Source organism: Opisthocomus hoazin, chromosome 14 (assembly GCF_030867145.1).
Source record: "Opisthocomus hoazin isolate bOpiHoa1 chromosome 14, bOpiHoa1.hap1, whole genome shotgun sequence".
NCBI lineage: Eukaryota > Metazoa > Chordata > Aves > Opisthocomiformes > Opisthocomidae > Opisthocomus > Opisthocomus hoazin.
Genome location: NC_134427.1, coordinates 21091452 through 21112978, shown reverse-complemented (window position 1 = coordinate 21112978; position 21527 = coordinate 21091452). Strand labels below are relative to the sequence as shown.

Below are 21527 nucleotides of genomic sequence, written 5' to 3'. Positions count from 1 at the left end.
CCCCGTCCTCCTGACCCCCACCCTGCAGATATTTAGAGGCATTTCTAAGATCCTCTCTCAGCCTTCTCTTCTCCAGGCTGAACAAGCCCAGCTCCCTCAACCTCTCCTCGCAGGAGAGATGCGAAGGATTACAAAGGTAATCCCTTACCTTACTGTCTGCACAACAGCAAAATTATATGGCGATAACATTGTTCAACAGACTACACTTTGAAGATGTAAAAGGGGCCTGAAAACAGAGAGAGACAACTCTACACCAACCTGTAAAAGGCAGAACTAAAGCCTTCTTTTAGCCTAAGTACCTATTTTGCTCTGCTGGTGATTACCAAGGAACAGCTCGGTCTTTGTGAGCAAGGGGTGGGCAGCTCAACGACGGCAGGGTAATGCAGGCGAAGTTTGAGCGGCCTTTGTTTCCAGCCCAGAGCCGCAGAGCTCAGGTTGGGTGTGCTGAACTTACCCCGAACAAAGCATCGGAAAATTGTGCAACTCCACCTTGAAGCAAATGTTAATCTCTAAAGGCTGTGTAATTAAATCAATATTACAATAGAATGTTTTCTTAAGCATACCAGTAGTCTTTTTAATCAAATTCTTAAAATATGCTCCGAGTGTGTCATTAAATTCATTTAACTGTTGTTTTACAAATATAACGCTAAATCACGCACCTCTGCTAAAATTACACTGAAATAAGGAATAGCTAACTTTCTGAATGAATAACCTTGGACAATTTCGAAAGTAAGCTCCACTGCAGAATCTCCTACAGCTGACACTTGTTTTTGATTGTTTGTGTAGGATATCAGAGAACTGGACAGACCAAAAAAAGGCAGAGTAGGAAATAAAAGTTAAACTTCTGATATTATTAATAAGGCATGAGCCACAATTCTATTACACAGATGACAGGAATCAAGGAAGGAGTCATTGCAGCTATTGGACTAGCTCAGTTTTGTGTATAAAGCAAGAACCTAACTGGATAAAATGAAAATAAAATATCCCCGCCAGATGAGCTTCACAGGGAAGACAAATGCAGCCAAAAATAACTTTTAAAAAGTGGGCTCATCAAAACGGTAAACGTAAGTACCAAATCCAACCGAGTTCTCCACTACAGAATCATAGAATGGTCAGGGTTGGAAGGGACCCTGAAGGTCATCTAGTTCCAACCTATAAATTCCTTTGTGACAGTTCACTACCTTGGCGCTGAGCACTGGTCATCTGGGCAAGGCAGGTCGATGCCAGATCAGCAGAGAAGTCACCCTAAACGTACCTATCTGGTCGGCATTCCTCCTTGGCTGAACCACGCGGATTGACATCACATCAGATGGCCTCAGAGGACGGACGTCACTCCTACCCTCGGGCTCCTTGCCCGAAGCCCAAATCACAAGCAACACTTTACAGGCTGACAGCTACTGGTTTTTATTAACACTTCCAGAAACACTTCCCCCCACCATTCTGTGGCAGTTTTCACCCCAGCTATACCAATGAGAAAGCTCCAAGTCCCACAGGAGCTGAGGAAACACAGCACCAAGCAGCATTCTTCCTCTCTACTGAGACTAATTCAGGTGGACAAAGAAAGGGAAGGAGCGTTTAGGGGTTAACGGCTGGCTTCCCATATTCCGTGAGGCTATCAGGAATGCAAAGCCCTGCTTTCCACAAATAAATACCGAAAATCCTAAAGTAAGATGAATCTACATGATGATTTATAGCCTTTTCAACCAACCAATTAAAAAAAGGCATCAGAAACTTGCCCACGATATGTACTAAGATGCACACCTTCAAAAGGATGAATTTCCACGCAATACCGTTTGCTAAAACCATGAAAAAAACAAAAGGGAATTCCAGTACACAGATGTACTCTGTTTACAGCCAAGGACTTGGTTAAAAGCTTGTATTCAGCTTGACTTCATTCATCTTAACTTGCACAAACCTTACACTGATGGTTGGAAGGGAATTAAAACAGAATGTAGTATTTAAAACTGAACGACACAGGAAGTCTGGAGTTTATAAACTTTCTCTTTTACATTATACTTCACCCATTAATCGATTTATTCTTGTAAAAGAAAACAAGTAACTTTCAAAATATAATTCTTGCATTGGATTGATCACTGCTTTGAGTAAACACACTCAGTTGTTTCATAGGTTTTTGACCTATTTTTTTCTTAAAAATATGTAGCAGCAGCAGCAAGTGGTGACGCATTAGCTATGGGTTTGTGGGAGCATAAATGTATATGGCATAAAATAACTAGGAACGTAAAAAAGATAAAATAAATACTATCAATTATAACCTAACGGAAGACGTTTTCAGAGGGGGAAAAAAAAGAATTTGCCAAAATAAAAATTGAAAACATAGTAAAAAGGTAGAACAAAATTTTCAGTTATCTACAATTTACTGGTTACAGTGAGAAACACTGTCACAAAAAGAGCTTAGATCCAGTCATTAAAGCTTGTTTTCAAGGGTTTTAAAACGCCTGTGTAACAGTGACTAACGCTTACAGGGCTAACACTTCCCAAATCCCCGCCGGCAGCTGCACCGACACTGTAGGTGGTCCCATAGACGGCTTCAGAGAACGGCTTAACTATCAAGCACGCCAGTGTGATGCCTGGCCACAATTTATTATATTATAGTGGTCTACAGATAGTCTAGAATGGAAAACATACCATTTTCCCCTGGAAATTAATAGATTCACAAACTGGAAAACCTCCCTCCCCACACTCAGACACCGTATAATGATCTAAACACAGTAGTAACTCAGAAATTTAAGCAGATAAGTAACCATGGGCCACACATTTACATCTTACCGTCTAATAGCTATCCACCTGGTAAGCAGCAAAGATAACTGCGCAACAGCTTAATGATGTCCTTAGCAGACCACACACACAAAGAATATAGATTAGACAAAGTACCAAACTTTAGCCTAATCTTAAATACAAACTGACTTGGAAAAAAAGAACAAAATAACTGAACCAGTTGTTCTTTTCTCTGAAGTTGTCTCCTGCCTGACTGTAAAAGTTACCGTTCTAATTTTCAAATTCAGTTATGAAATTTTTCAGTTCCCTAAGTATCACATGGGACAGTGAACCCCTACTACGTAGGGCAGTGACAATGAGCCACTACTACACATGCCACACCCACTACAAACAGATTTAGGCACACTTCAGTGAAAACAAACCACTGTGATCTCAACAATTCATTTAGCACCAAGCTGGAAAATGGTCTGACCTCACTGCTTTGTGTTATCTCAGAGCAGAGTATCAGCATTCTCACTAACCTGTTTAAATGCTGTAAATGATTGCCTACAAACATGTCCCTGGTCTCTGCTAGTACTGGCAATACTAAAATTAGATTACAAAATCTTAGCTTGTCCAATTTTCCTCACTTAAACAGGAACCAAGTGCAACTTTTCCCCTATCTCTACCATATCTCTACTAAGGGTCCTGACAAGAAGAGTTAAACAAGGAACTCAAAACCAAAAAGGCTTAGCAAAGGAGAGCATGGATCGATTTGACTCTTCTGAAGTCTTACCTACGCAGATAAAAACCAGACCTTGAAGCACAGTATCACTTCACAGGTTCATTATCACAAACGGAGGTAATGCTCGGTGTCACCAGCACACACCGAGGTGTTAATTTGTATCCTCGCTTCTGCAGCTTCCTGGAGTAAAACTTCTATTCACCAAAATTGTGTAAAAAGGTATTTTTGTTCGTTCCGCTTTAAAATATTTACCTTTTAACTGAAAATCTTTTTCTTACACTGTCAACTACATTGAAGGGAAACTCATTATCTAGTTCATTATACTGTTCGTTATATTAATTATATATTTTACTGAGTTTCTTGCTATTCACCTCCATCCGAATCCAAAGACACAGCACTCTGCTCCTTCCAAGATCCAATATCCCATGCCCTTCAAAAGATGCAAGTTATTTTTATAGCACATAATTCCTAGTGCATCAACTTACTTTCGGCAGCATTGGTGTATCTCTCTTCTTCTTTTTTTCTGAATTCGGATCATCCAGCAAATCTGGCTCAAAAGTGTACAGCTCTGTAAGTTCATTCATAGTAAAATGACGCTCAACTTGCTGTTGGTCGACAACCCGGAAAGACAATGACTGCTTTGTTACCTGACGGTCATAGATCTTATCTTCCATCGTTCCCTAAAAAACCAAAGCGCTTACTTTCATACAAATACTGGACCATCAAGTCACACAGGGGAAAAAAAAATTAATAGATATAAAAGAGACAGAACAACACCACAACAGCACTCTATTTTCCTCGTTTCTTCAGCCCTGCATCTAAAAAGTTATCTGAAAACACATTGCTTGCTGAGAAAAAAAAGAAAAAACCCTCCTGTCAGTGAACACAAGGTGACATGAATTGTGTATGTGACAGATGTCATCTAGCTAGAGTACGAAATGTATTTTTTCAGTAGTGTTTTGAAGATATCTGGTTTTGCTTCAATTCCTCAAAGTAGGATTATGACAAAAAGATGGCAATTCCCACAGAATGTACCACACTTTGCTGCTCTGAGCAGCCTGTAAAAAGGAAAACAGATACCGTATCACTGGGGTGGAGAGGAGAGGGGAAGGGAAGCAGTCAAGTCCAATTTGTCGCAGCTGCGTATGAAAAAATTAGGTCCCTGACAAAAAAAGGAAAATTATTTTTTTTGAAAAAAAAAGATGATGATGACCATGAGAAGTATGAGAACAGCACAGCCTGTTCCGAACATCGTAATTTAAAAAAAAAAAATCAACAGTTCGAAAGTGCACACAGAAAACTACAAAAATAGACTGAAAGCCTGAAAAAAACCCTGCATCTGACAGGAACGTGTTGCAAAAAGTAATCTATTTAAGTTGGCAAGTAAACAGTGGCTTAATCGAGAGTTAAGTATTGTTACTGGGAAACTTAACTCTTCAGTCTACTCTCTAACAACTGAAGAACCAGAAGATGAAGCAAGGTACTTCCTAACACAAATAATGGCATTATGCTTAATATTACACACCTTTAATATCTGTAAGGGCTGGAAGACGACTGGATCAGCAAGGATCACTCCAGACTTCAACACAAGCCCAAGCAGTTACAGTCCAATTAGTCACAGTTTACAGATTTGACTGCAGGACCAGAATATCACAAAAATATCAGACAGAAACCTACCTGAGCCAAAAACCTGTACACAAACACAGGTTTGTTCTGCCCAAAGCGGTAAACCCTGAAAATACTCTGGATGTCATACGATGGATTCCAAGAAGCATCAAAGATGATTACCCTATTAGCAGCTACGAGATTAATTCCAAGGGAACCCGCTTTAGTGGATATAATAAACAAGCGGCCTCTGGAACAAAGAAAAGTTGCAGGATTTCAGTATTTTGGAAAACAACAATTGTTCCCATGTTGCTGTGTTACTATGGAGTTGTCCGTACACTGCAATAACTTAGAAACTTCATTAAAATACTGTATTAAGCATAAAACAGATGCAGATTTTCCAAGGACAACACTTTTAGCAAAACATACACTCCTAGAAATATAGATCTGGGCCTCCTGCAAACCAACCGTTAAAAAAAAACTGGTGAGTAAGAAAAAAACTTTTGGTTTTGCATTTTCAAACTCTAGCACAATTAGTTATAGCAAATTAAACCATAATTTTAAGCAGGCACATCCCATGCTGTTGAAACTGTTTCCTGGCTAGCAAACTTTCAGTGTAACTAACTCTAGAAGGACCACTACCTCTTTGATGTATCTGCTTTTTCTGAATACCACCTCACTCAGGTTCAACTTCAAATGAGCTCTTGACAGACACCTGACAGAATAAACTCTTACCGAATTCCTTTACTTTGTTCCACTTAACTTTCCCGCCGTCCCCCATACATTATAAATGACTGCAACAAAATTACGTATTTTATCTTTTAAACAAACGCAGGAAGGTGACGGCCCTTACCTTCATTAAACTTGTACAAGTCTGTATCTATCTCCTGTCCAGAGCAGACTTGGAAGTCCCACCTCGCACGAACAGTGGTGGGCTGGGAGACCATTCTGGAGACGGCCAAGAGAACCACAGGCTTCTGACCAGCCAAGCGACCGCTGTCTCCTGGCCAGACCCCATGGGGCACTGACCTTGCTAGGTCCCTATATCCTTTCAAGTAATCGTAATAAAAACACTGTCTCTGATCCAAATTGCTTACAATCTAACCAAGAAACAGCAAGGAAACGCTGTACAAGTATTGATCAGTACAAAGGGAAGTAATCTCAGGAAACCAGGAGCCTCTTGTAGCACCTTTTTTGTGCAAGTGCTGCACCTGACAACACTGTGATATTTACTTGTCTAGCCTTCAGAGGTCCTTCAGGTAATACCAGCAACAAAAAAATAGGGAACAACAGAAAGAGAAGGGGGAAAGTGAAGCGTATGTATTGGAAGAGATCTCACCTCACATTAGTTTCATCATTAAATTCTTCGGCCCATTTCTTTCTTGACTGAGCTGTAGTTGAACCATCTAGGCGATAGTAATCAATGTTTCTGAACCATTTTCCTTCACCTATAAATGTAATAGTCAAATTGTTAAAATGCTGACTCTGTATGTAACCAGACTCCTTAATACTGGATATACACAACTCTCTAAATAGTGAAAGAACAAATACGGAACAGAAAATAAACTATTCTCTAACATTTTAAAGCTATGGGAGCAGACTATCGGTTATTCAAGACAGAGAACGTATTTGGAGGATGGAGGTGCTTGTCATGTGCATGCCTTGAAAACTACATAGTGAAGCTTGCATAACAAAACATGAAATCTGTAACATGACAGTAAATAACAGCAATTGCATTTGGGATGACAAATCATCACCATCATCCACAAGTCTGCAAGAGCTCCCACAAACCCTAAACCAATTTTGTCTAAAATGACTCAAAACCAGACTAAAATAAACGGTGCCAATGATTTGACCTTACAAAAAGCGTGCAGCATCTATCACTATCCATATTTCTTCTTAAGATTTTGTTATTTTTTACAAAAACATCAGCTGCTATTAAATGAAACTCCTCCAACAAGTTCTATACAGATTGGAACTTAAAGATATGAACTTACAATCAAATTATGTTCCACGGTTAAATTTTAATTGAAGTATTTGAAAAGACCTGAGCTTTTTTGAGGTAGTGTCTCTTATTTTTCACTATTTCTCGTTGTGTATACACATTTGTAGAGATATGCCTTAACTTGGAGCCGAACTGAATATTAAAAAGTAACTACATCTAACTTTTACACATTATAGTACTAATTGTACTTTTCTAATTCATCTGTGTGGTTTCCCGTTAAACCATTAGTGTACGTCTGTCTCCCTCATACAAATAGCATTCATAAGTAAATGCTCAACAGGAGATTTCAAAAGTCAAGGTCTAATCATTTTGGAACTGAAATTCAGAAAAATCTCTTTGCATTTAATTATCCTGCGACTTACGGCTACTTTTTGCCAGACGGGGGAAAAAAACAATTACAGCTGATAAAAGATACTCTTCTCTCCCCAGTTCACAAGTAACCTTTCATTTTCTTTGGCCATCACAGTGTATGTACACAAAAGGAACCCCTCTGTGCCATCAATTATAAAGACGACAGCATTTTTAGGAGACAGCACTGCTCAATGCAATCAGTTATGAGAAACAGATTGTTGAGTTACGTCAGGAAGGTCTCTCTGCGGTGAATCTTGCTATGCTACAGTCTAAATGCTTACCAGAAGAACTACCACAAACAAAAAACTGCACCCCTTAAAACACTATCTCAGACTACAGGCACAAACTCCATGGAATACAGACAGCTCGTAACATCTGAAGATGACAAACGTTCAGAAACTAAGGAAGCAACAGCCAGAAACAATAAATCTGAGAGAGATATACTGGAGATCTTGCGGTGTTGGTATCACTGAGCCACATTTCTCTTATGCAACTGTTCAACACGTTCACCCCTAGAAATAAGATTATTTGACAGGAATGTCACATTCAAAGGATTTCTTCAATCTACACGTACTGGGAACTGAAACTTCACACAAAGATGAACTGCATCACCAGGAGCTCTGGGAGATCTCACAGAGTGAACAGAAGAAACATCCGATGCAGAGGACATGTCTGGCTAGTGAGAAATTCCTCCTCATTTGAGCATCACTAGGGTAATAATTCATTCAATACTTTGCTCCCTTATGAAATCTATAACACAATCTACTGCAGTACATATAATGCCTAAATTCACAGTTCACATGTTCTACACATTGCTTTCAAGTAGTCTAATTTTCATAGAATCATAGAATCATATCTCTCTCCCAGTAGGAGGGATCAGAATTTGCCATGCATCAGCACATAACATCACTTTAGTACAGAACTTAACAAACTGCCTGCTCTCTTTTCAGATGATGAAAGTTTAATCTGCTCAGGCTATATTAAGCACAGATGATACAGTCAATCAGAAGCAAGAGTCCATAACGGGATAGCCGAGACCACCTGCAGAGGAGACCAATAATCCTGCCAACTTCAGGAATACTACAGAGCGTCCAACATTTCTAATGAAAACGATTCTTTCAAATCCATTGCCTTTGGACTGAATAGAGATTTGTGTAAGTGTTATTGGCTTTGCACTGTTCAAGGTGACACTCACCTTTATAAATAGGAGGCTTCTCTTTGTCAGTTTTCTCCCTGTTGGCCAGCTCCAGAAAATCTTCTATCAAATCCAGAGATATTAAGGACTGGCTGAACACTAGGCTGAAAACAGAAACAGGGAAACACAAAATTCACCTCTGAGGTTATTTTAATTATTGTATTCCTTTGTATTTCTTCCCTCCTCACTCTGATCCTACCTTTGAAACAAACAGCCTTTCTAGACACAGAGGAAGACTTTGGTGGAATACATGCATGTATGGGAAAACTCACTGACAAAACTGAATGTGGGATGGGCATTTGCTTCAGAAAACTGAGCTACAGCATTATGAAGACTGAATGAAGAACACTGTCAGATGAACATATTTATAAGGTCATTAAAACTATTTCTAGAACTGACTTACACTTTGTCTCCAAGCTCCTCTGCCATTCGCAGAATTTCAAAGAGGAGCACCATTTTCCCAGAATGTTCCAACACTTCAGCATCTGCATCAGTGACAAAATCTTTGTACCAATCGGGCGCTGGGCTACCAGGATTGGAAGAGGACGTAGCTTTGCCTATAAAAAACAAAGTCAAAAAATGTTAAAAGATAAAGGCATGGTCTCCATTTAAATGCTTTGAAATATCTGAACTACAGAATTATTTTCTCATTATTAGGCTTAACTGGTACAAAGAGTTAAACAGGTAAAGAAAAAAATAGTGTTTGTGCTATTAGCAATTATCAGATTAGCAGTTATAAATAGCACAAGTCATCAATAAGAGTCACAAATCCCCTTTTTGTGTTGCAGGATACTAGGACAAATAGTTCTACCACCTCCAGTTTTTCCCCCAAAGCACTTATCAACAGCTTTGTTCCCACCAAGTGCGCATCTTTGCAAACTCATCCATAAACATTACAGCCATTGAAATGAAGCTTTCCATAAGGCAAATTATTTTGATTCTCAAATAAACATCTGAAATTGTTGGAAAGAGTGGTCTTTTCGGTTACCGAATTCATCTACCGAGATGAACTCTCTGGAAGAAAGTTTCCAAATGTTACGATAATAGAGGTGTTTAAGATGAAACCTGTAAAGCATCTCCTCTTATTTCTGTTAGGCTCAGGTTTAGGGTCTTTTTTCCTTAATCCAACTTAGAAGACAGTATTAGCATGTAGGAAAAAACCACGCTCCTCCACTTTTTATATTAATTCACAATAAAGGAAAATAACCAAACAAATTCTGCCATCATATTCTGCCTTTTTACAAAGTTCCTTAAGGAAGTTTCTTCTCTGCTCATCTGCTAATGTGCTATCACAGTAGCCAAACCTGTAAAATACACATCTTCTAAGTTAATTTTGTTAACTTAACCCCTTAAAACAACAGAAGTCCTAGAAAGAATTACAAAATTCAGTTTCTCATTGTAAAAATACACCTAGCAGCTAGCAAAACAAGCCTGTTGGGGTCTGCAACACCCATTCAGAAGTGTCAGATGCAGACTGTGCTGATCTTTAACAATACTCCTCTTGTTAATTCTGAATTCAGCCACATGAAAGCATATATTCAGCATTACAATCAGCACCAGAAAGGCAGGCAAGAACCATGAATTATCTTGATTTACATTACTTAATTTCTTTTACGATATTTCTGTGATCTTCAATTTAACCTCCTTTGCAGGAGTGATAAAAATTGATTAATTAGATTTATAACACTAACTTTTTTTCACATAATACCTTTGATTTACTGAAATATTTACTTACACACTAGGAGAAGTGTTCTATCTCATAAACAATTCAAAACATTTACATTTTCAGACCATGCACTGCAGATCAATTGTGACACGCCAGTAAATTTCAGGTGCAAGATAGAACTGATCTTGACCCAACCCACACTTGAGCCCGCCTTCGTACAAGCTTTTAAAGATGTATTTTTCTATACCAGAACAAAGAATGAGCATATCAACCAAATAAGAGACCTAAACATGCTGTGGGAAATCCTATACACACCACCTATCTGTTTCTACCTTCGCCCCTAAGCTTTGCAGCAGGGCCTCCAGCCGCTGCCATGAGGTATAAAGTCGGCCCGCAAACCTCGTCTGGCGCAGCATCACGTTTGCCTAGAAATTCTGTACCTACATTAAATCAAACAAGGCTGCATAAGAGAGGTAAACATCTGAGTGATCCAGAGACAGAAACTCATCCTGCCTACAGTGCAAGTAATTAATATATTTAATCTGTATGTGTACGTACTTTACACACACACACTCACACTCTTCCCCTTACATGTTTAAAATACATTTTTCATTGGGATGGGGATCAAAGAAACCCCAATTTTCACAACTTAACTGTCCCTCCAAAAATCATTTATTTAGGGAAATTGATTAGACACACAATAAACGATCCAATCAGAAAACCAGCTCTATGACACTAGATAGAAGACAAAATCTAGATTATTAAAGGAAAACCCCAAAATTAAATATACAGATATAGGTAGTTTGAATAACAATCTTCAAAAAGGTCTCCTATTCCTGCTGCATTGTATCTGCTTGCTCAACACCCATGTCAAATTCCAGGTGCAACAATGACTGACATGCGTACTTCTTCATCTTTCCATTGATCTTTCAGCAATATGTTTAAGAAGAGACGAAAAGCAGCACAGTTCCTCTGTTAACTTTGTATCGTTTTGTATTTATGAATTAAAAAAATTAACTGTGCAGCTTCCCTACCATAAGACCCCTCACTTCTAAATTGATGCCCCTTGTTTTTCCAGGTCGAGTATATTATTAGAAGCAGTGGGAGCCGTAAGCACAGAAGCAGTTCATGGAATTAAGAAATTTGCTATTTTGCAACACAGCAGAATTCCTAACAGCCCTCTCAAACCGCCTTCTGCAAAATGAAGCTGCCTCGGATTTTATATAGTTGTCTTTTCTACTCACCTTCATCTGATTTTGTAACAGATGGAGGGTTGTTTACAAGTTCTTCTGCATTTCCTTCTCCACCTCCACGAGATCTTGAATTCCAGACTTTAATGACTTCAACATCATTATCACTGCCGCTTCCGCTTGAGCTACACTCTTTCTTCACTTTTTTCCCCTTGGATTTTTTTTTCCTAGAAAGGCAACATTGTACACCTCATTTTTGAAAAATTCTACCACTAGAGAACATATTCTTATATATATATATATAAAAAAAATCCACTTTCATAAAAATCATTGAAGTTCTATTAGGAAATAAATCCAACAAACAATAACAAATAAAAGCTCAATTACTTTGCATAATCATCAGAACTTAAGCTCATTGAAGTTTCATCGGAATCTGAAGCTATGAACTCATCCAGACTGTCTTCATCAAAATAGCCCTCAAAAAAGAAAAAACAGAAATTGTATTAAGTATGCTCATCCAGAAGCTTTTATTAAACCTTTAGCCATCTGCTTAATTCTTCATTTGAACAATAGGAAATTCTACAAAGGGTTGGCCTTGCAAAATGTTTTAAGAATGACAACATACCCAGAAACAAAAATACGACAAAAACAGCAGCGAAATTACCCCACAGCAACAAAGATTTCCATTAATGTGACGAAACTTTACCTAGCATTTGGCACAGCTCATTTGGAAAGTTCTCAATGGAGTATTTTGATATATCTAATTTACCTTATTTTCTTTGCTAATATAGTCCAGCTGCAAACACCAAGGGTGAGTCCAGATTCTGCTCAACATCTGGAAATCCTGGAACAGTTTAGCTCCAGCTTTGCCTCTTCCACCTTCATTGCCACCACCTACACCTGACAATAAAGTTCAGGTTTTAGAATGCAACCTTGAAGTAAGTCTGCCGCACGCTGCTCCCCCTTTGAACAACCCGTTAGTGTGGTACATGGTGTTCTTTCCAGATGCACATCACGTTGTAAGGTCTCTTGTAAAAGAGGTCAAATTACCGAGTCACAGGCATTTTTTTCCTAAAGTTGTCAAAATTAGATTTTCCCCTTTTTCTTGATAATGAGAAACATGATGACATTTTTACATAAAAGCACATTTCTCCCCAGCACAGGAACGAATCCAAACCCTCTTAAAAGGACAGTCATGTCTATTTAGGTTTTGTTCAAGCAGCCCAAGGTAGAAAACACAAAATAAAATTTGCATTTAGTTTCCAATGAATTTGGCTTACTATTTTGAGCTACCTTTATTTAATGACTTGTAATGCTGCAGTATGCTGTTACAATAAAGAATCTAAAAAAAGACCAGCCTATTTTTTCATTGTCCAAGCACAAATTAGTGCACAGTAGTACAGTGTTCAGAGCTGTATTTCTTTTTTGTAGTCTCAGTTTCTCATTAAGCAGCGCCTTAATTTTAGGTTCTGGAAACAGACTTTTTTTCATATTTAGTGTATGGATAATTTAAGGCATGTATACCTGCAAGAAAATAGTATTTACTGCATCACAATCATCAAATGTCTACGGCAAAACAGGCACAAAGCTTATTTGGTGCATTTGCTCAATGCACAGGACAATCCCAGTAAACGCCTACAGTGTAGAAGTATTTAACACAGCAAGTTCTTGCTTTGAGTATCTTCCCCTTTATGCTCCCCTATGACTTTGGGAAATGGAATTGTAAGGACAACAGCAATTCTTAGATTCGCCTTCCCTAAACCCGAGCCAGCATCACAGGGAAACTTGCTGTTAACAGGTTTCAAGTTAACAAGTCCTATAATAGACCTTTTAATTTTCTGTATTACAGAAGTGAAAGAAAACATGTATCATTTTCATTAAATGAAGGAAAAACTTGGTAAAATTGCATCTAAAATGGGTACTTCAATTTATGCCTGTTACAGTTCACAGAAAAATGTAATTCTGAAAATTTGCAGATGAGAAGCAGCAATTCCCCTTCTATATTTATCTTCAGTAGCAAGACTCCCTTTTTTATTTAATGAAAATCAGAAAGCACATCATCATCTTACGAAATACAAAAGTCATGCAAAGAATAATGTGGACATCAGCAACCAGCACAGAGATGTGCTCTGAAGGCTTGAGCTGTGCTCAGCTCAGACAGCTTGCTCCCCTCTGAAAGCAGCCGTTTGCCTTTCCCCTCTCTTGTTTTCCCTCTTCTTCCTCGTGCCGTCTCTGGCACTGAGCTGACCACGCCGGCAGGATGAAGATGAAGACAGAGCGCGCAGATAATGCTTTCCACTGGTTTAGGGGGTTTAAGCAGCCCACAAAGGGCTGGCAGGTCACAAAACAGCACAACTGCTTTTGACAAACGCAAACTTAGCTAAACTCAAATAATTTTGTTGAGTCCTTAAAGTCGAGGCAGATTAATTAAACTACCTGCCAGGCAGTGTGTTTTCTTACAGTTAGTTACTCATACTACGTGTTAATAAATTAATGGCTCCAACAACGTAGCAAATGTGAAGCTCACTGTAACAGGCTTTTTGCCAGAGCAAATCCTTCCCTTAACAGACACTGGTCTAGGGGCTAATTCCTCTTCTCTGCTACCTGCTTTATTAAAAAAGGAAGTACTGAAAGCCATTGTATGTAAAGACTTCTGCAAAGAGTAAAACAGTTGCAAACACACAGCACTAGCTCTTATGCTAATCAATGACGTGTAAAAGATTTACATTGCCATCTAAAAGCACGACAGACCAACAAAGCCAGTGTTGGGAGAGTCTGAAACTACAAAACCAGCCCCGCTTTGTACTGGAAATTGGCCAAAGATAACCTAGCAAACTAACATAACTCTTGTGATTAAAAAGCTCCTACGAAGAGCTACAAAGATTTAACCTAAACCACTTAGATAATGCTTGCCGTTTTTAAGGTACTGGCTTTTCAAAGGCATTTAGCATGATGCAGAAATAAAGAGAACACAAATCACCCGCTTTTCAGAACATTTCTATAAAGAGACAACGCAGAACAGACTGCAGTACAGAACTAATGACAATCAGGACTACACATAAAGGTTTGGGCTTGTTTACATACTGTTTTGAAGTACTGTTCCTGACTATGGAAATTCAACCCCTGATCATTAAGTCAATTATTACAGATGGTATTTAAGAAAACAGAATTGCTCCAGAACCCAAAAAGTGTTGCTGAGGAATCTGGCTGCACGAAGCACAGTGGTACAGAAAACCTCACTAAGAGCTCCTCGAGATTACCATTCTAATAGCCTGCATGGTACGTGTGTGTCTGTCATTTCAAAGTGTTGATATTCCAGGACCTTGATATACTAAAATCACAAGCTGCAGCGGCTTATCTCTAATGTAAGTGAACAGCACAGCAGCCCACAGTAACATATTTTGGGTTTTTTTTCCTTGTATACCTTTTCAATTAAACATATTTACGTTTTATTGGGAAGATGCAGGTCCCCAATACAGACCAGTCAAGGTCCCACTGAAAGCTGATAAAAGCACAGTCATTGTGAAAACCAGACTTGCATGTTTTGAGAACAAAAGAGACAATATTTGACAAATAACGGCTTCAGCTGGCATAATGACAAAAGGAAACTGCAAGGCTTGGCAGCAGGCTTACACCAGTACATCTCACTTTTGCATTCTCCCCCTCCAGTCTTACAGTCAGTACCTTGTTTCTCGGAAGAGTAAGACATTAAATCAATTACATTTTACGTTTAGAAAAGGAAGAAGAGCGAGATGAACCAAAACCTGAAGGTGGACTACTGTTAAGAGATGCAAATATTCTTATTTCTCAAAAAATATTTTTATGCGCAACCAAATGTTTTGCTATAAACTGAAGTTTCAGAGTTAAGGTAAATCTTACAGGAAGCAGAAAAATACATCCATAAAGCAAACAACCCCCAACCTACCAACTATGGCAAAAGGCCCCTTTCTGAATGCCCATCAATCGTGTTACCTGGAAGAACTGCAGGCACATACCTGTCAAGTGATCCAAGTAGTACTGGTAGAGTTTGCACTGAATAGGTGTCATTCGAACTTCTAGAACATACTCATATTTTGGTGGGAGGAACTTCGTTAATGCTGTGTAATCTTTCCTCTGTAATTTTACAAACAGTACTTTAGCCACACAAACATGAAAATGACTACTGAGAGCTTAAGAACTGCTTAGGATACACTGACATTTGGACAAAAGCAATGAAATTTTTCTAAGTTTTTTTTAGTAACAATAAATAACATGGAGATCTAGTAATTCGTGAAAATATTTAGGTCAAAAGTAACAGCTGGAATCAATGGAGCTCTCAAATACCAAGTTTACAGGCCTTTGAGTGCTTTTATCAGAATGAGATGAAGTAACTCCTCCCTGTCCCCGCAGCTAATTCAGGTAACTAGTTATAGTAAAACTGTTCTTACCTGAACACATCCAGCTAACATCTCATAGAGAATATGTGCACGCTTCTTCATCACTCTGACATCTACCAGAGTGGAGTCTGCACACTGACCATTCTGAATTGGATTTATAAATCGATTTCGGAATTCCTTAATTGAACCAAGCAAGTTCTCCTTAATAAAGTTAACCATGCAGTGATCTAGGACAAAAAGATCAGACTTGAGTTGTCCAAAATGGAAAATACAGTACTGGGAATAATTCTAACAGAAAATACATGTGCCACATCTAAACCCAAGAACGTTCTGTTGAGCAAAAAACCCCAAACAACCCCAGCATTTTCCAGAAAGGGCATCTTAACTGGACACATACCCCAGGCACAGAGGTAACACTGAATGTCAGATTTAAAACTACCTCATCATGTTTGTTACACAAATTTTGAAAGCTGCTGTACACCGAACAATCATATAACAAAATCATATCTGCACAGATTTTTAAATAGATTCAAAAGCATATTAATCAACAGGAAACAAACATTACAGCACATTAACAAACAGGAGCAAATGTTACAAGCTAGTTTAGAATGAAATTCCCAAGACAGTAGCATAAATCCCTGGTCAGTAAGTTCACTAAGAACACTGCTCTGCAACGGTTTAGAACAATTTAAACTGATGCTGCTGCAGGACCTGGTCCACCCATTTGCCCTCTGAACATTCTCTCCCTTCCCCTTTGACATGCGGAGACTCATCCCATCCTTTGGCTACCCAGCTCAAGGAACTCCACTGTCAGAAAGCTGTTCAGGTCCGCACTGTTGATTTTCTGACACTCCTCACAGAGGCTTGCTGGGGAATCAGATGTGTGCAAGGCCACGCCACGGCAAAGGATGGAGGAGAGGTCAGATTCCCAACAGCTTCATCTTAATTTGACTTAAACCATCACAGACACACGTCTTGAGACAACGATTTAAAATGCAAAGTGCAAAACCAGACTGCAAGGTGTTTTTTTAGATATATATTTTTTTAGATATAGAAACATAGCAAACAGCTTCACCGCATCAAATTCCTTTCTTCTAGTCAAACTAAATCTATCTACGTATTGCTGAAAGGCAAAAGTTTATTCAAGGAAATCAACACTTCTTGAACCAGAGAACTACTCACATTCTATAAGATTATTCTGCAGTGGTGTTCCTGTAAGAATTATTCTTCTCCTAGATCGAATAGAATTCATTGCCTTAGAAACAGCAGATGCTTCGTTTTTTAGTATGTGCCCTTCATCACAAACAACAAAGTCGGGACCTAGAAAGAAAGAACATTAGATCTTTTCCATCTTTTACAACCACAAGGAAACTGGCAGCCTAAAGAATCCAAAATTTGTTCTACTAATGTTATTAAGGGGTTTTCTTTTAACTTCTGTGTGTGTGTGTTTTGTGATGCTTTTTTTTTTAGCACCCTTAAGGTTCTCACTCAGCCTTCGCACAAGCATTCACAGCAGCCATTCTGGTAAACTACAGGCTGTCGCTTGTAAAGTTTTCACGAGAAAGATTAAATACAGCTTTGCAATATATTCCTGTAAAAATTATCTATCCATGTAGCTCATGTGTGCATGTCTACATTTCCATTCACCCCGCCCAAACTCCATAACTGTTCCCTAAACCCAGCTGAGGATGCCATCTACTGGTGCCCAGTCAATTCTGAAGAAAACCAAAAATCGGACAACCAGTAATTTTTCATTAAGGCAACAGGTCAGTATCAACAGGGGTAAATGGTGCAATCAAAAGTCTTATCGAAGAGAAGACACAATCCAATTTGAATTGCATTACAGACTAGCAAATTGCTACCTTGTAGCTGAAAGTCACCACAGAAATGTCTCCAGCTTTCTTCCAGAAGATAAACCCAAGGACTCTACACGGCTATTTTAGGTGAGCTGCACAAGGAATGTCGAAACCACACTACAACACATGTCCATGGTATGCAAAGCAACTCTCACAGCATCATTAAGTGTTACAATTTGGGGTTGGAGATAAATAACACCAAACTTGGCAGAACAGACTAACACACCCCAATGGTTTTTGGAAGGTCTTTCCATGAAAGGAGAGGTAAAAGATATTCTAGGATCCAACTAGCAGCTTAGAATGAATTCTTTACCAGACCTGAACCCGACCTCAATTCCAGTACTATCCACCATGATGTCAGGTTTATGCGCCTCTGAAAAGACGCTAGACAAAGCCAGCAGCTGGGTTCTTCTACTCGCCTCTAAAACGGCTGGTATTTGAGGAGAGGTCCCTTCCAACCCCTACTATTCTGTGATTCTGTGATTCTGTGTTTATCAGCACGGACAATCTGATCTTTTACAACTTACTAAGAACAGTTTACCTCACACTAACTTTGAACTGCCTTGTAAAGAAGAACATTAACTCTAGGACAGTGATCTACAACAGAGAATCAGCTACACCTCTGACCACTTGCACGATTTAATGCCAGCCTCGGTCATCCAAATCGTGCCATTTAAAGTGTCAAAAAGCGATCCGAATCTTACACGCCAACAGAAAAGGAATCAAGATTTTTTTTTTTTTCCAAGCAGAAAAAAGTCTTTTGAACTAAGTCTGGAAAGCAATTAACGAAAAGCCATACATGAATTCCAAACACACTTAGACTTGGCCAGCCTACTTCTTTCCAAATTTTCACACCTGCCACAGAAACATTTCCCTGCATTATTTCATGACTTTTGTACCTTCCTCGGTTTTGACAGCATGCAAAACACTGAGCGGCTACCCACAAAGCCTTCCTTTGCTTTTAGGCACACGTCTCTTAATAGTGACAGATCCTTTCTCGTGTCCTCACTCCTGAAGGGTAAGGATCTTAGAATCACAGAATCCCAGAATGGTGGGGGTTGGCAGGGACCTCTGTGGGTCACCCAGTCCAACCCCCTGCCCAAGCAGGGTCACCCAGAGCAGGCTGCACAGCACCGCGTCCAGGCAAGTCTTGAGTATCTCCAGAGAAGGAGACTCCACAGCCTCCCTGGGCAGCCTGTGCCAGGGCTCCGTCACCCTCAGAGGGAAGAAGTTCTTCCTCGGGTTCAGCTGGAACTTCCTGTGCCTCAGTTTGTGCCCGTTGCCCCTTGTCCTGTCGCTGGGCACCACTGGACAGAGTCTGGCCCCGTCCTCCTGACACCCACCCTGCAGATCTTTATAAGCATTTATCTCGCAGGCAGCTGTTGGTGCAGCTCACAGTCCTACTGAGACGGTTTGGCGCTGTGTTCCAGAACCGAAGCATTTGCAACATCTCCCCACCTGATGTGACAGCTTGCACATTAATATATCATTCTCAGAAACAGATTTGGTCTCGTACATTATGTTTACAATCAGAATCAAAGTACATTAGAGAAGAAGGATAATGAAGTCTTAATCATAGATAGCAATCAAAATTGGGCAAGACTGTGATTCATTAACATGAAGTGGTTAGTTTAAAAAAAAAACCAAACCAAAACCGAAAACCCACCTCAAAAACTGTTGTTTAGAGCAAGTGAATGGTAGTAAATATATGAAAAAAAAAATCTTAGTAAAATTATTCGTGGTTTGTTTGGCAGGCATGTAGCACTGGTATCTTGAACTAACATCTTGGCTACACCTCAGTGGCAGGGATTTTCATAAACGTGCATGTTTTTTCCTTGTTCTTAAAAAATACAAATGCAATTCTTTACGGACAGAACATTTCTCAAAATATTATGAAGGAATGTAAAACTTAAAGGGACCTCAAGGGATCATTTAGTCCATTTTCTTGATCTGAGATAAAAGTTAGGAGAAAGGGACATCTCCTCCCTGACAGAAGCAGGAAACTCCATGACCTCTCTCTTTCACTACAACACTGTGCAATAACACTGAATTGCAATGACCTCTGCTGCAAATCAGAGTAACTTCTGCCCTTTCCCCAACTGATGTAAGACACAACTGATCAGTCCTTTCAGTAACTAGCTCTCACGTGGTAGAAAATCTGTCAGTCTAGTTGTCTTTTTCTAAGCTACAAAGCCTTACTCCTTCAACCTCTCCTCAATGATCCTAGTCTTCATTTTGTTGTCCTTCTTGCTGTACTTGCACATTCATATACTGAAATATACAAAACATACTAAGTGATAGATTATATAGATATACACACAGTTCTCCTTTCCCACTGAAGGCTACAAGAACGTAAGCCTGCTTTATACAATTGCCAATTACAGACCAGTTTCCAAGTCAAACACTAATGGAATTTTTATTAGTAGCAACAAGTAAAAAAATACAAAGTTATTGAAATGCTGCAAGCAAAGCACAACAGCTATCAATAAACCAAAGAGCATTTCATCTGTTGCACAAAGCATTATGGGAAACTATTTGTTGCTCTGCACACGTGTGTGTATATATATATATATAAAAAATCCTGCTATTATTTCACATAGCAAAGCTAGTTAATTAATGAAATCACTTCTCCACCCATAAACTTTGGCTAAACCTCCCTCTCTGGTCCCCTCTTCTGCAGCACGCAGTGCAACGCAACCTTCTACTATAGAACACGTTTGCCCTAGCAGGATTCATTTTAATCAGACACATATCATTAAATTATGACTCAAATACCAAATTTGCAACTTTCCAAATTAAAAGTGCTCCCAGAGGCAAAGGTTTTCTTATTTACAGTCACAGCGGTAAGCCAGCGCATAGCTTCATGACTCTCTTACTGGCAGCCTGCTACACTGCCAACGCTGTGATCCACAGATAGCAAGAAACAAATAGTGGTCGCTGCAAGACACTTCTCATCAATTCAGGGAATCCAAACGTCTCCAAAAACTAATGGGTAACAACAGATGAACACTTCTGCCTTTTTGTAATTAGTTAAAATAGAGAAAGATTTGAAGCAACATAAAAATGATTATGCAGCGATTTCAAGGTTAGTTTCCGTAACGGTCTGATTCCATCCTACCAACCAACTGGTCCAAGAGGAGAATAAAACAGGGGGTTCCATGTTCATCTGAAATTATTCACAAACTACAAGGCTCAACATGCTGCAGTTTCTGAACATGATTAAATCTACGGAAGTCAATACCACTGCTCTATCGTGTTGTCGTGAGCTGCCTACAGAGGTCTGAAAGTAGAACCTGTAAGCAGGATGTAAAAGCCAAGAGATTCACAAGAGGTGGGACAGGGAAGGTCACACCAGTCGCTGTGTCTCCTCCATAAAGCTGCATGCCCAGCATGCCACCGCACTCCACAGTCCAAGCTTTTTGAAGTTACGTAAATACAAATCCACCAAGGAAGCGACAATATTACTATAAAGACACATGGTAACAACCCCTATGTTTAGCCTCCCTTACGCTTTCCACAAGGAAAAAACCCCACAAAATCTATCACTGTAAGAGTACACAACATTTTATTTCATCATTGCACCAGAACGTGACCCACTGAATACAAAGCTACTGCCCTGTCAGGCTGCTGTCCTGTCACCGCTGCTTCGACAGCAGTTCACACCTTTTATTCTCTAGCTTTGACTTTCCTGGCAACGTTCTCGACAAATGCAATATCCTACGTAAATCAAATACAGAATAAGACTGACAGCACAGGGTTCCCCCCCCACACTTCTGCACTTTGTTGTTGTTGTTTTAAGTAACTGCGGCATTCATAGGAGTCA

General features: G+C 39.3%; 1 protein-coding gene across 2 annotated transcripts in view; it reads right to left on the bottom strand.

Annotated features, from left to right (window-relative positions):
* ATRX (ATRX chromatin remodeler) overlaps positions 1-21527 on the bottom strand; it is an 86715-nt gene that overhangs the window by 9922 nt on the left and 55266 nt on the right. For both annotated transcript variants that reach the window (XM_075435910.1, XM_075435911.1), the window contains exons 20-30: positions 17031-17168; positions 15900-16075; positions 15468-15585; positions 12242-12372; positions 11860-11948; positions 11527-11699; positions 9020-9173; positions 8617-8720; positions 6405-6513; positions 5138-5315; positions 3946-4140 (exon numbers count right to left, since the gene is read on the bottom strand). In XM_075435910.1, the coding sequence (XP_075292025.1) occupies positions 3946-4140; positions 5138-5315; positions 6405-6513; positions 8617-8720; positions 9020-9173; positions 11527-11699; positions 11860-11948; positions 12242-12372; positions 15468-15585; positions 15900-16075; positions 17031-17168 (1565 nt within the window). The remainder of the gene's footprint in view (positions 1-3945; positions 4141-5137; positions 5316-6404; positions 6514-8616; positions 8721-9019; positions 9174-11526; positions 11700-11859; positions 11949-12241; positions 12373-15467; positions 15586-15899; positions 16076-17030; positions 17169-21527) is intronic.